The 15133-nt window shown below is 41.3% G+C and overlaps 1 protein-coding gene across 4 annotated transcripts in view; it reads right to left on the reverse strand.

The window, feature by feature from the left end:
- Positions 1-14901, reverse strand: part of ORAI1 (ORAI calcium release-activated calcium modulator 1) — a 36904-nt gene extending 22003 nt beyond the window's left edge. The window contains exon 1 of one of the 4 annotated variants that reach the window (XM_030582507.1): positions 14607-14900. In XM_030582507.1, the coding sequence (XP_030438367.1) occupies positions 14607-14720 (114 nt within the window). In that variant the 5' untranslated portion in view covers positions 14721-14900. Of the gene's footprint in view, positions 1-14445; positions 14579-14606 lie in introns of those variants that run through there. The other 3 variants (XM_030582511.1, XM_030582506.1, XM_030582508.1) reach the window with 3 other exon arrangements.
- Positions 14902-15133: the final 232 nt, after the last annotated feature.

Consider the following 15133-nt stretch of genomic DNA (forward strand, 5'->3'; position numbering starts at 1 on the left):
AGCTTCATCAAATGGATAAGATGATAAAGACTCCACGCCTTTTAAAAAAATAACAATTTAAGAATCAAGTATTTAATTTGCCCTTCTAGCCTAAAGTAAGTCTCATGCATCAGCTAGTCAGTTTCCATGAGATGCTGATTAAACACATTTAATTTCAGAAGGAGGCAGGAATATTTGGAATTCCAACATGCCCTCTGTTCTTGGGCATCTGATTGCTCCCTCTAGAACTATTTAGGGTGCTCACATGAGCACACCACACAGAGCTACCTTAATATCAAAAAGGAAGGATGCAAAACAAATGCACTTCCTCTTTTTGATTTAGGGTAAGTTTATCCTGGGCTGCAAAGAGAGTTGGGGAACCATGTTTAAGATGAAGTGCTCAGACACTGTTTCCAGTTTGGCATTTCCCATCTGGCATTTCCCATATTCACCAGCAAAACAAAACCTTGTAAGAAACTGATTTAGCTGAAACAACATTCAAACAGTCCTTTAACTTTGTCCCTGGCTCAGCACAAATGGTGGCAATAAAAAAGCTGTAGAAAAGAGGGGCATTAGATTTATAGACAGTTCACAAAGCTGTTACTGTGTTGGATGATCATGTTATAAAACTGTTTGGTTTTTGCCAAAGTGGCTGGCACCAAACTGGATGCTACTAACCATGTCAAAGAACCAGGATATGCCTTGTTTAAATCAGATTACAGGTTAAACCTTCATTCCATCCACCCAAGCAAAGTTTCATTTTTACACTGGTTGGGTTGCTTTTATAGCATGGCTGCTTAATATCATAAATTTTGTTGCGGAGACTGGCAATTATCACAAGAGGTCAGTCAGAATCCAGTGCAGGAGCAGGAAGGGTGTAGCTTCCTCTAGCTCATAGAAAATGTGCCATGTGATTACTGTGAGCAAACTTGGGACTGTCCTTTTTTATAGAGGAACTACTGCTAGTGTCAATACATTTTTAAAAACTGTCCCAAGTGTCAGCCTTTTGGATTAAATAAATCTAATTGATAGCACGGCAGTCACCTTGCAAAGACCACCACTATGTGTAGCACCAATTAACCCCACTTTTGGCTCTCTTAGTAGAGAACAATAAATGAACCAACCACATAGTACCGTGATTCCTGTCACCAGTTCCTGACTTTTCCCTCAGGCCTGGAACCAGCTGGGTAGATACAGACTATATCAGGTACTGGAATAGGAAAAAATTAACTTGGAGCCAAGATGAGTAACAGGAGGGCTGTCAGGGAGAACTCTGTTCCCTTTGAAAGGGGCTGTGGGCAGATATCATTTGCCTTGCCAATGTGCAAGATTACTAAAGCTGAAAGGATCCAATTTTGTTCAAGAGATGAAGACCTGAAAAACCAAATTCAGCATTGATGCTTGAAGGGTAACAGCCCCACCCCAAGAGTATGCAACGTCTACTTAAAACCAATACCACACACACGCACACACAATGGCTGCTCCCCGGATACCTGCCCAATACTTCATGGGCTAGGAGTGCTCCAAAAAATGTGCTCTGCCCTGGAGCTGAAAGCCTTAGCTCAGTCAAGAGCAAACTGTTTCTGAGTAAGGATCACCAGTAGATGGCCTCCAAAAAGGGGGAAAAGGGGGGTTTGTCCAATCCTTCCCCTAAACAGAAGGGCTGATGGAACTTAGAGAGGGTAATTTGGGAAGGGAATGGGCAGCATCGGAAACAGAATGGAGTAAAACTAGAGAGAGACTCTCCATGGCTTCAGAAACAGAAAGGACCTCATGAGATTGAGAAGAAAGGAAGAGAACAATGTTGATGCATGCTGATTTGGCTAGAGGTATTGTTAAGCAAAAAGGAAGCATACTTGGTGACTTTACATTTTTAAGCAATGTGGTAAAGCTAGATGTAAGCATCACATGCTGACAAGCAGGAAGCAAGAGAACACTTCCATCCCCCCACTTTCCCTTTTACTCACTCTGAAAAGTAAATAGATGCTTCAAGCCCATTTCAAAATGAATTTTTACAGATGCTTTTCCTAATGTGCAGTTAGGGCGTGACCAAAGCCCAATGAAGTCAATGGAAATACAGCCCATGGACAAAATTAAATGAGTTCCACATGTTTGGAGTTTGGGGTTGGGATTTGTCAAGAGTCTAAAGTGTTAGGCACCCAAATCTTATTAAAATTCAGTGAGATTTGGGAACTTTACCTTCAGCTCTTTTGAAAATCCCCAGCTGAATACTTCATGATTTCACACAGGAAGGGAGGCAAAACCATGTTTCTGTCTTGGCTAATCTTGATTGCTAGCAAAACTGTACACACTAAACAACTTTTCCCTCTAGAAGAAGTTGTATTCTCACCCTAGTTACAGTTTAACAGCTTTGAACGATTCCAAATAATTTCCTTGTGGACCATGCTGCATTATACATTACCACACAGTTTGGTACTGTGTGGCCTAACTAGCAGCTCCTGCTACAAATACTGCATACTGTTAAGTGCTATTGGACAGAAATTACATTATTTGTGCATCTGACAATATCACCACCACCAACTGGCAAGGGGAAAACAGTGATGCGCTAATGAACCCATTCCCACCAGCAACAAAATAAATAAATAAAATAAAATTAAAAAAAAAAAAAACCACTCTGAAGAAGTTTATATGGAGCAGTGATCAGTCACTTGGGCAACTGCAATGGAAGCTTGCTTATGTGATGTGTCTACAGCAATTTGGGAGAAGTAACTTTCCTGGCATGCCATTTTGTCAGTTTCACAAGAGTAGCAGCATATCAATTAGTGTTGTACTTCAAGTTTCATCACTGTTCTCATGTTTTACAAGCCAAAGGATTGTAAACTAACATTTTTACTATTAGGGATGGACTTGTTTTTACTAATTTGAATCCAATATCGTGGGGGTCTGAAGTCTGACTAATGTTTTTGGATGTATGTTTGAGAAAAGGCTTGAATAAAGAGAAAAAATCCTGTGAGAGAAAGAATAAAATGGAGCATAGATTGGACAGAGTGAGAAAGAAGCATAGTAATGGACAAACTGAAGCCTTATGCACACAGCATATAAAAGCCATTCACTAGGAGTGAGGGGGTCCTATAGCTAATCAGAGACACCCCCTTAGATTTAAAAAAGTAAACTCTCCTTGGGAAAAATACAGAAATCAGTTCTAGGTATAGGAGGCAAAAGGTTCAAGTGAGTGAACTCTACTGCCAGTACTCCCCTGCCTGTGGGGTTCAGTTAAGAGCATCCCGGTATAGCAGAAAGGCTTCAACAAGGGATCTGGGGGAAGAGAACCAGATTTTTACTGTGATTTATATTAACAAGATTATATTATTTCCAGAGGGTTCTGACTGAGTCATAGATTTGGATCCTGTCCACAATCACTGGTCCTCACTTTCTAAAGAAAGCAGAAAAGAAAGAAACCCCCCTGCAACTCAAGTGTATCTGCATTATTTATAGAGGACCTCCTATTTTTGGTAGCCAGGAGTTTATGCTGTGGTATGACATAGTAACACATGGCCACTTGTGTTCTCTCTCCTACAGTTAACATCAAATACTAGCATTAAAGTATAATTAAGAGACTGTTTCCTTGAGTTTAACATGACAGGTGCTGTCTGCATGGAGCACAGAGGCAGCCTGCAGCTGCACCACCACCCAAGACCACATCAGATTTCAGCTGGCTGCAAAAATCAAGGGCCTTGCTGTGTTCTTCACCCACCCAACTTCTCCTATGGTTGCTATTACCTACACACAGCCACTTCTCCAGAAAGATTTGGACTTGCACTCCTCAAGTTTACAGTCAAATTGCAGTGGATCCCATAAGGCGAGAAGCAGTTATGGTGAAATGATGTCATGGGTGCAGAATCTGATTTCCAAGTGCTACACAATTCAACTGGCCCAGACTAGATCTCACATAACCATTGCTGTCACTAGCATTCCCATCTATAATTCAACCAAGAGTGATGGGGCAGAAGGGGAAAGGAGCCAATGGAGCTATTAAACTAAATGACTCATTACTAGATTTCCTATATTTAAACTCTGCAGCTTTCAATAGTTTGGGAAATACTGGATTAGGATATTAAGATCAAGTTCTCACATCTCTCCCACCCCATGATGCTAGTAACACATTACTAATTTCTTGTAATATGGGAAGTCCCTCCTACAGATCTAATGTCAGCCTCTAAGTGGGGTATTACTTGAAGCACTAATCGCCACATTAATAAATCTGAATGTAGAATTGTCAAGGCAAGTGCAATGCAACAAATAAGATTGCTCTCATATCCCCTCCCTTCCTGGTCTTCTTCCACCGTTCTTTGTGATCTCTTTCTGCCTATTTATACATGTTCAAGCAAGAAGTAGATTAAGGTTTAAAGGATATTTAAGTGTTGTTGCATTCAGCACTACAATGCCTAACTGATTTAGGAGACTATCATTTTCAAAAAGGATTTAGGAATTTAGGAGCTCAGATACAACTGAATCCTAAAACCTCTGGAAGAGAGACTTAAGAATTGCTCCAGTCAGTGTTGGAACACCTAGTATCTTAACAAATTTCCATTCCAACTTTCAGCACCCACCTATTTCACATCTAGGGCTGCAAAAAAGAAAAAAAATGTTTACAAAAATATTGTATATAGGATTTTCCCCCACCCCTGCCAGTTTTGATGTTGAAGGACAGCTGTACAGATTCTACCTCCATCAGTCTTCATGACTGTGCTGTTCATTCTCATGGAGATAAACATTTAAATAGAAAAATGATGATTTTTTTAAAAAAAGAAGATTGATCCAGTCTTCCTGACTAGTATCTACCATTCAGTAAGTTATTGTAAGGAGCTCATACAAAGCCTCCTGACAGTACAGAGAAGCCAAGGGACATAAGCATGTTTGTTAGAAATTGAAAGGATAACTGGTCAGAGTCCCCAGAATCCATTACTAATTAGTTTAAAACACAAGAAACAATACACTGAAATAGATCATTTATTCATCTAGCCTAGAATCCTGTCTTCAAGAGGTTTATTACTACCTGAAGTTTGAGGACAGCAGAAATCTTTAATACTTGATAGTGGCACTGTCAGTAGAGAACTAATACACAGAGATTATTAAACCCCATTTTGTTTGGTAGACTTGGCCACAAAGTTAAAACACAACTATAATCAGATTAGATACATATTGAAAAGGGAGCATAAATTAATCAATTTTGTTCCATAGATAACCTGGTCCTTCCTTGCACAGTTTGTTTCTTGCTCTTTGCATGAGATACAGCATGTGCGTGTGTGTTGTATCCCCACCCCAACCAATTGCTAAACACCACCCTTTGCACCATCCAAATTCTGAGCCTGTTCTAAATTATGGCCGTCTTGCATGGCCATCTAGACACCGTTCTACGGTCCAGAATAGCTGGAACACAGAGCACTCCATCCACCTCCTGTTCCTCAGCCCATTATGTCCCTAGGCCAGGGCTATGCAAAAGGGCAACACAGGTTTGCTCTACCAACCCTATCCCAGCAGAAGAGCCATTTTATATGAGGGATAGTCCCGAGGGTTGTGTTCTGCCCTCTTAACGCTGGAGCAGTGTAAGCAGACTGCAGAGTGGGGGACAGAATTAAGTCGACAGTATATTACTACAACTCACAGAAATACAGTAGTTGAGGATTATTTTATTAATAAAATGAGAGAAGTACACTTAAAACTAACAATTATTTCTTTAATAAGAGCTTAGGGTAAAGAAAGGCTTTAGAATGAGCTTGTAATCTTTATGGGTCATGGACGACACCTTCCTGTGTGTTTGTACAGCACCTATAGCAGGGGGCCATGATCCTGATAGCGCACAACTGCAATACAGGTACTTAGAGCATTTTGACAATACACCTTTGTTGGGTGATGTCAGAGTTATAAACAAAAACTCTGATGCAGTATTCAGAAAGATATATTTGCCACACCTCAGAGGCAAGAGTGGATGTTTCTCTTGCAGTGTTCTGTATTTGGAAGCTTATATACTAGTCACCTAGATGACAATACAGCCACAGTTTGTAAAACTGGATCCTTTTAAGAAGGTCAATGACATTATACTGAGGGACATTCCCTACTGGATAAAAAACCACATAAATCTTCCTGTTACAATAATTTAAATTCACAATTTAGGCTAAGGTAACTTTATAGAACCTATTAATAAGCGTTCACGTTTTTTATTTCAACAACTGTTTGGATTTAACAAATTCCCCCATAGTATGTGCAACCCCAAAACCACCACATTATACTAGTGCATGATCACCTGCCAGCAAAACAATTTAAGATGTGATATTTGATCAGCCTATTTTTATTGTCCAAACAGAGTGAAATGTAAGACTTAAACAAACCACGTAAGTGAAGGAAGAGTTAAATTAAAGTTCTTTCAGTTTAAATATACTAAAAAATAGTAACGCCAGCATCAAATTAGTGAACAGTGATTTTTAAGAGGAAATTAGAAACAATGCAGAGAGATTAAGTAGTTCTTTAAAACAAATTGAACTAAGTGGCTGATATATGTATAAACCATATGCCACATTACTATTCCTAGGTATACCAGTACCATTATCCTTCTTACCTATTTATCTCTGGCTCAAACATCCCTTCTAAAGTAAAAATATATATTTAAGTATCAGAGGGGTAGCTGTGTTAGTCTGGATTGGTAAAAAGTGACAAAGAGTCCTGTGGCACCTTACAGACTAAGACATATTGGAGCATAAGCTTTCGTGGGTGAATACCCACTTTGTCAGATCCATGTAGTGGAAATTTCCAGAGGCAGACCTTCATATTTATACCTGCCTCTGGAAATTTCCACTACACGGATCTGACAAAGTGGGTATTCACCCACGAAATCTTATATTTAATTTCATCTAATCAGATTTAGTAATCCTTTCCCATCTGAAGGGCCTTCAATTTTAAGTAGTGTCACATCCAAACTCATACCAATCTAAGCTGATTCATAACACCAACCCCTTGGCAGCCCCGACTAGAATACTACTTACACTTATAATATATCGTTAATTCAAGGATCTCAAAGCACTTTAGAAAAAATAATCCTCACAATGCCCTGTGAAGTAGCTATTATGGGATTTTACAAGTGAGAAACTGATGCATAGATATCAGCTGTCTTGACACAGTTCACACAAGTTAAATGCACAAAATACTAGTTAATGTTCCTTTCCATTGTTGTATCATAGTAACAGCAGAATGTGGCAGAACAGACACAGACTAGCTTAAAATTCAGTTCCTAAAGCCCTTTCTAAACTTGAGAATTTTACTTTAAAAATCCCATTGATACAACTGTTGGAATGCTCGTATTAAAAGATATGCTGCTTCTAGCATCCCTGCTGCTAGATATGCTACCTCTAATACCACTCAAAGCAAATCTAATTGACATTGTATTTTAAATACCAGCAAACTGCCTACACTAAGGCTTCTAATACTGACAACATAAATGGAGGCGAAACAGTATAAGCAATGGTGAGTAATTTTTGCAAAATTTCTCTAGTGCGGACAAGGCCAGAACCTAACAGGTTCTCTGTTAGACCAGTCAACGTAATTAACTGCTTGGTTACTCTTGCTCTTTTAAGGGACCTGTGCAGACCCTGCAATTTACAACCTAAGTCACCACTTCCAGCAATCTGGGGCTGTGCTTGTTTGTTGGCTCTGCAAATCATAATGCTGTCCCCAGCTGTAAGTCTTCGAGCTCCAAAGACTTCCTCTTAAATATCTGTATGTCACAGATCCAGTCGAGTGTCCCCTCTTAGCCACACACCAGACCATTGTGAGGTGACCTAGCTGCTGAAGCCTGTGTTTTAAAACTCTGACATCTGAAAGGAGCCCAGGCATTGTCCCTATTTTAGGGACTCTGGACACTTTCTCAGGGTGCAGATTTTTAATCTGGTACTCACAACTGAGAGTTCAAACCATGCAGCCCCCTGTCCCTGGAACCAATGCTAGCCCATTAGACTCACACCCATAGCCTAAAAACACCCTTACTCAGAACTCCACAAGATGAGAGCATTCTGGTTTACCTTTTCATGGGGGCATGTGATAGATGTAATTGCTTGACATACAGACAGACTGTGCACACGATTCTGAACCACCACTGTTCTATTTAATAGCAGAAGAAATACAGAGCTCCATAAAAATAATAAGCTCTGTATTCATGTCCCTGCCTCAGTTTCCTCAGCACTTCAGGGCACTCTTTGGGCTTAGATTAGCATTGCTTGGTGCCAGATGAGCTCCTTCTGCTTGCAGTACATGGCTTGGGTTCTGAAACATGGAGTCTTTGTGCCCCCAGCTTGCCTCCTCGGATCTTGTCTGATCCATCCCCTTCCTATCTATAAGTCTCTCTGTGCCTTCCCTCAGTAAGGCCTTTTATATCCCCCTGCTCTGTTGCCTTCATCTTTGTCCTGCTTGGAGAATTTCCATTCTCTCCACTCTTCAGACAAGGGAAGAGAAACTCATTGTCTCAAGATGCTTCACCCTGAAGAGATGGTTGCTAGGTTCTGATGATACACCACTGCACCTGGATGCAATGGTGGATACAGACAGACAGGCATTCATGATACAGCATTTTTTTAATAAATTTCATATCAGCCAGAATTCATACATTGTGAATAGGTTCCCTAAATCATCAAACTGATACTGGACACTGTGTGACATGGGATGCTAGACTAGCTAAATCCTTAGGCCTACTGCAGTGATGCAGTTACTAAACTACTGTCTTCAAATGTCAGAACTGAGTGTACATTTCTCTCAAATGAGTACACCCATTGGAGGTCGGGACAGGTAACATCAACACTGAATGTTAATATAAAAAAGGCTTTTAGCAACCATCACTGCAGATACATGGAATTTGAAACCTGACTTGAGCATTTGCAAATTTTCATCTGTATATATGTAATTGACCCTCGAACTACATTTACATTAGTATACACTGCATTTGACTAAACACATCCCAGTTAATCAGGCTAGCTGTTTTATTAAAATGTATCCCTGGGTGCCAGTCTGCCATTCACTATCAGAAAATCTAATAGTTGCTACTTGTCCACATATGTATGAATTTAGCATAGTGGACACACCTTAATTCTTTAGTACTGACTGACTGTGTGTTTAGCAAAGTAGTGTGGTCCACTGTATAAGGCCTGGAAATGAGAGTCAGAAGTCCCAAGTTCTATTCTTGATTCCTCTTACTGATTCACTGTGTAACCTTGGGCATGTCATTTAGCTTCTCTGTGCCCATTTTCCTCCACTCCAAAAGTGGAGGCAATTATACTTAACTGCTTTTTAAAAAACACAGAACCGTGGTTAAAAAGTGCTTTAGTGGTGTAACAGTCTAATGCTGGAGGCCAAGTTGTCTCTGCACTTATACCTGTGTAACTATACTGGAGTTAGTGGGGTTGCATGGACGTAAATGAAGGCAGAGTTTAGCCCCTACACTTTAGACAAGGAACAGCGAACCACGGCCACTGGGAGATGCAGGGGGCTATGCCTACAGACAGTCAACGTAAACAAAATGTCTTGCAGTCGCCAGCAGATTACCCTGATGGGCCACGTGCTGAAGATTGCAGACCTCTGGATTAGAACACTAAATGCAGTGAGAAGAATTTGTATTTCTCTCTCCCCCTTTCTTTTTAAAGTAGCCTTTTCTCTTAATAGGGAGATTAGGGTGTCCCAATTAGAGGACTACTCTATGAGCTTGTTTACATGGTGGGGTTATGTGCTTTGCAGGGGTATGATATCTAAAGCATGCTAAATTGTTATGCATTACTTGGTCCACATAGACCTGGCTGGTGTGCACTAAAGGTTCCCCAGTACACTTCAATATTGTACTGTTTCCAACAGCACTATGTTCAAATACACCAGCAAGGTCCACATGGACCTATCGGCATGCAACACTTTAGAATGCTTTAGAAATTTTACACTCGTAGAGGCGCATTACCTCACCATGTAAACAAACCCTGTAGCAGCAAAGCAATGGAGTCAAAGGTTGATGCACCTCTCAAAATCTGGGAAGTTGCCATTGGGAAACTTCCCGAATGTTAAAATGCAATGACTATTCAGATTCAACATTTCTCACCACTGAGGCCACGTCTACACTACAGCATAAAATCGAAATTATTAAAACCAGTTTTATAAAACTGGTTTTATAAAATCGATTTTACGCGTCCACACTAGGGCACATTAATTCGGTAGTGTGCGTCCATGGTCCTAGACTACCATCGATTTCCGGAGCGGTGCATTCTGGGTAGCTCATTAAAAGAATGAGAGCAATAACTTCGATTTCCATCCACACTAACCCATAATTGATACAGTAATATCGATTTTAGGGTTACTCCTCTCGTTGGGGAGGAGTACAGAAATCGATTTTAAGAGCCCTTAAAATCGATTTAAAGTGCCTTGTAGTGTGGACAGGTACAGCGTTAAATCGATTTAACGCTGTTTAAATTGATTTAATGCTGTAGTGTGGACCAGGCCTGAGTAACTGGACTCTGCTAATTCAGAAGTGAGTTTGCCCTAGAGTTACCAATGATACTAGTTACTACGGTAACTAAAACCAATAGTCTGCAACTCCAGGACATCATACACTGTCAAAGAAGTCAGTGTCAGAGAATGAATGAGACTTAAGGTTATCACCTGTTTATATCCAAGAGTCACTTTTAGTGGTCCATATTTAATATAATTAATTGCTGTATTAATTTATATGCAGTGAATGTAATGGATAAAAGTAGGACTGTGCTAGTGAGCTAATGATGAAAACAAGTAGTATTGGTGTTAATTCACACAGATTTTCTTTCAGCTCTAAAAAAAGTCATTTAATCTGCAATATTAAATGCCTTAATTTTAACAACATACGAACTAGACAATAGAAAGTAAAGCTCTTTTTCTCATTATCACCTATCACTTTTACAATAAAATATGGATGCAGGAAATTGCCATTTTAAACTACTTGGTCTCATCAGAATGGGTGTTTAGTAGAATACACTGCAGTGGAATTGTGCTTAACTACCAGTCTGATGCATGGTACTCAATGGAGAACTAACTGCTGTTCTGAGCACAGCTGCCTGTCAGTCAAATGGATGCCTGTCTACCAATGCCCCTAAAGAGTTTCATTCTGTTTTTAGCCATTGAAGTATGATAGTGACATTTATTTGACCGTCAGGAGGTTGTTTTACACTAGTCCCTTTGTTCTGTTTTGATATCAAATTTGAGTTATGTTATTATTTGAAATGAAAGCAATTTCATGGTTTACAATCTAATACAGGGCTTGTGTCAAAGGCAGATGGTCTGCCCTTTTTTCAGCAGTGTTGGAAAATGCAGCACATTTCTAAACACAGGATTTTAGAGGTCTGGTTCCTACACTGATTAAGGATAGCTGAATGTTTCCAACCCACAAGAACACATTCTAATAAAAAAAATGGCACTGAAAGTGAGAACTCTGTTTCAAAACAATGTGCTGAAGAAAAATAAGAGAGGACATTTCTAAAAATATACACAGAAAACCTCCACAATTAAACAACTTTTGCAGCGTTGAAAATGGTTTGTAAGGAGTCAAGCAGGCCCTAGAAATCTCCCATGTTACCTAGGAGCTCATCCCCAGAACTTTTGAGGGTCAGGGTTTTTTATTACATATATAAAATGCATGCATGTGCAGATATACACCTCAGAAGAGAAAAAATACTGATGATATAGATTCATACATAGGAACATAAAAACAGCCCTACTGGGTCAGACCAAAGGTCCATCTAGACCCGCATTCTGTCTTCCGATACTGGCCAATGCCAGGTGCCCCAGAGGGAATGAACAAGACAGATAATCATCAAGTGATCCATCCCCTGTCGCCCATTCCCAGCTTTTGGCAAACAGAGGCTAGGGACACCATCATTGTCCATTGATGGACCTATCCTCCATGAACTTATCTAGTTCTTTTTTGAACCCGGTTATAGTCTCGGCCTTCACAACATCCTCTGGCAAGGAGTTCCACAGGTTGACTGTGTGTTGGGTGAGAAAAAATACTTCGTTTTGTTTGTTTTAAACCTGCTGCCCATTAATGTAATTTGGTGACCTCTAGTTCTTGTGTTATGAGAAGGGGGAAATAACACTTCTTTATTTACTTTCTCTACATCAGACTTTTTTTTTTTTTTTAAAAATAGACCTAGATCATATCCCTGACCTTAGTCATCTCTTTTCCAGACTGAAAAGTCCCAGTCTTATTAACCTCTCCTCATATGGAAGCCATTCCATACCCAAAATCATTTCTTACTATTTCAAAAGCCATGGTTTTCCTAAAAATAAGATTCAGGAGTACAACTGGAAACCCATATGACCAGCAAAATTGTCAGTTAAAGGGACAGTCAACTTAACTTCCAGTCCAGGTTTTTATTATTTAAAAAGTAAACTAGACACTATACCTGCTCTTGAGTCTCATAGTGTGCATGTTTTAAATATTCTTCTATTCCCTGTGACTATGTGGAAGAACCACACAATCAGGAAACTAAGTGAAGCAGCAGCGAAATTGATTATGCACAAAATTCTATCAAATGCGCTGAAAATTAACATAGAGAAAGCATTAGTCTCTTTCAGTTATAACAACCTTAGGCATTACATGAAACTGTAATGAAAATACTGGACACAGAAGCACTATTTTTACACTGAAGTTTTCTTTTATAATGAAATAAGATAAAACAAATGCAGTTGTGTTTCTTATCTGAGAGTCTTGCAGTAGGTACTAGGGCTATTTAACAGATTTTAAAAGCCATTTAGCAGTTTTTCCATTTCTTGAATGACAGCACTCTAATACTGTCCAATGAATCCAAATGAATTTAAAACAACACAGAGGAAATTGGCTCTAGTAAAAATATAAAAAATAAAAAGTTCTGGTACTTAAAAAAAAGTAGGCAACATTAGGTTCTGATCCTACAATTTGCTGTGTGCATTAAGACATTTGCACTAGCTCAGAACCCCCCTAAAGTCAACAGGAATCTACATGGGGCACAGCAATCAATGCAACAAATTAGAGGATGGAAGACTTACTGTACATGATCGTAGAGAAGATGCCTACAAGCTGGATCTAAAGATACATGATCTTCAAGCCTCCAAGGACTTACACATACTCTTCAGTTTATGCACATTAGTAGTCCTGAAATAGTGGTATAGTGAAGTTGAGAACATGTGTAAGTCCAAAGGATTGGGGCCTTAAGCTTTTAAGTGGAAACCAGGCCTACATCAACCTGGCTACACTGCTTAGTTGATCTAAACCCCGGCACAGACATCTTAGGTTTACAGAAGAGTTATTCTAAAGACCTAGCTACTAGCTCTTTGAGGGGGTGGATTTATTACACAGCGATGGAAAAGCCCTTTCCATTGTGGTAGTAAGTGTCGATGCTATAGCAGTGTAGCTGAATGCTGCAACTGTGCAGACACAGCCTAAATTAAGTACAGTGACGATGTACTGTCCAAGACCCGATACTGTATTCAGCACTGTGCCCTTAACTGCCACTGCCAACAACAGGAGAAGAAGTTTATATAATTTCAGGGCCATAACTTGATCATGAAGAGTTGTGATATAACAATTAATACTAACATTGCATGTGAAAATGAACAAGGTGGCATAAAAAAAAACCCAGTTCAAAGCATGCATGTAAATAACTCATTTTTCTTCAAAAAATGCATGCAAGATTTTGTAGAGAAATTGTTTATGGAAAACTGCTTTATTTTTGTAAGATACAAGACATGTTCAATGTTGTCCCAGTCTAGGACATGTAGAATCCCAAGTTTACAGTGAAGTGGAATGGAAGTCCTGAATTATTTCAATACACTGCAACATATGGATTATATTCTGGTTATAATTAACCCACTCTGTGAGAAGCTACTGTACCTGGAAACAATATACTCCAGAGATGTGCTTGTTCTTGAATCAATGGCAAGGAAGACAAAGCAGTTAGTAAGCCAACTAGCAGATAATAAAACCCAGGAGCAAAATAATTACACATTTGGGGCAGTGTTAGTAAACCGAGGAAGGAAGAAAATAAATTATGGAAAAAACAGTGTATAAATCACAAATAAAAAATGGTGACATGCAACATTTGCTATGCAAATCCTCCTAGACCGTTTGAATCCTTCTCTCACCCATCTCCTGCTTCATGAGCAAAGACTAAATTCTTCCCCCTCCAACTTAACTTTAGCCAGGGAGCGAGCCACAGGCTGGTGTTGACAGTTCAGGATTCAGTTCTCCCAAACCCATTTGCGGTGGAAGCCCCTGAGCTAAGAAGTCCCATTTAAATGGGGGACCGGACACCCAGCCAGTGATTTATCTGGGAAATGCGGGGAGACCGCGATGGTGAGCGGAGCTGCAGGGAGGGCGAGGCAGACACACCACACGTCGTCCAGGAACAAGTAAACGGCACATCCTAGTAGATTTGGCTCCTGATAACACAAAGGGCGGGCACAGGCGGTACTTACAGAACAGAGGGGAACAGAAACCCGGCTGGGGTTCGGGGCAGCTGGCCGCCCTGCAGGGTACGGAGCACCGCTGTCCCCCGGGTGACCCGTAACCTGCCCCCCTCCCCGCACGCTCCCCCCAGAGCTGCCTGCCCAGCGGCCGGGGGGACGGGAGCGCTCACCATCGCGAACCCCGAGAGTAACGCAGAGGTGCGGCTGGAGGCTTTCAGCTTGGCCCGGCTCAGGTAAAGCTTCCGCCAGGACAGCGCCTGCATCGAGTGCTCGTTCAGGCTCATGGTCTCCGGCGGTGGCGGCTCGCACCGGCGCTGGCGGAGGAGAGGAGCGAAGAGAGGGCGCCTGGCCCGGCTGCGAGTTCCGAGGCGCCTCCTACTGCTGCTACTTCCTTCCTCTCCTTCCGGCTGCAGAGACGGGCCAGCAGCGGCACCTAGCACCCCCCGGCGCCGGCTCCGACACCCGCCGCAGCTCTGCGAGCCCCCGCCCCGCCTCACGGGGCGCCGCGCACACGCCGAGGCGGCGTAAGCCCGACTCCTAAGCCTTCCTGCCGGAGGCGGGCGGCTCCGCCCCCCGCGGGAGGGGAGCGGCGCGATGCGGGTGCTAGTAGTTCCCTTCGCACGCCCAGAGGCGGTGCAGCGCGGCTAGGTCAGCGCCGGCTGAGGGGCCTGGGCGTGGGCCTCCCTGCCCCCTTCCA

This window comes from Gopherus evgoodei, chromosome 13 (assembly GCF_007399415.2).
Source record: "Gopherus evgoodei ecotype Sinaloan lineage chromosome 13, rGopEvg1_v1.p, whole genome shotgun sequence".
Lineage (NCBI taxonomy): Eukaryota > Metazoa > Chordata > Testudines > Testudinidae > Gopherus > Gopherus evgoodei.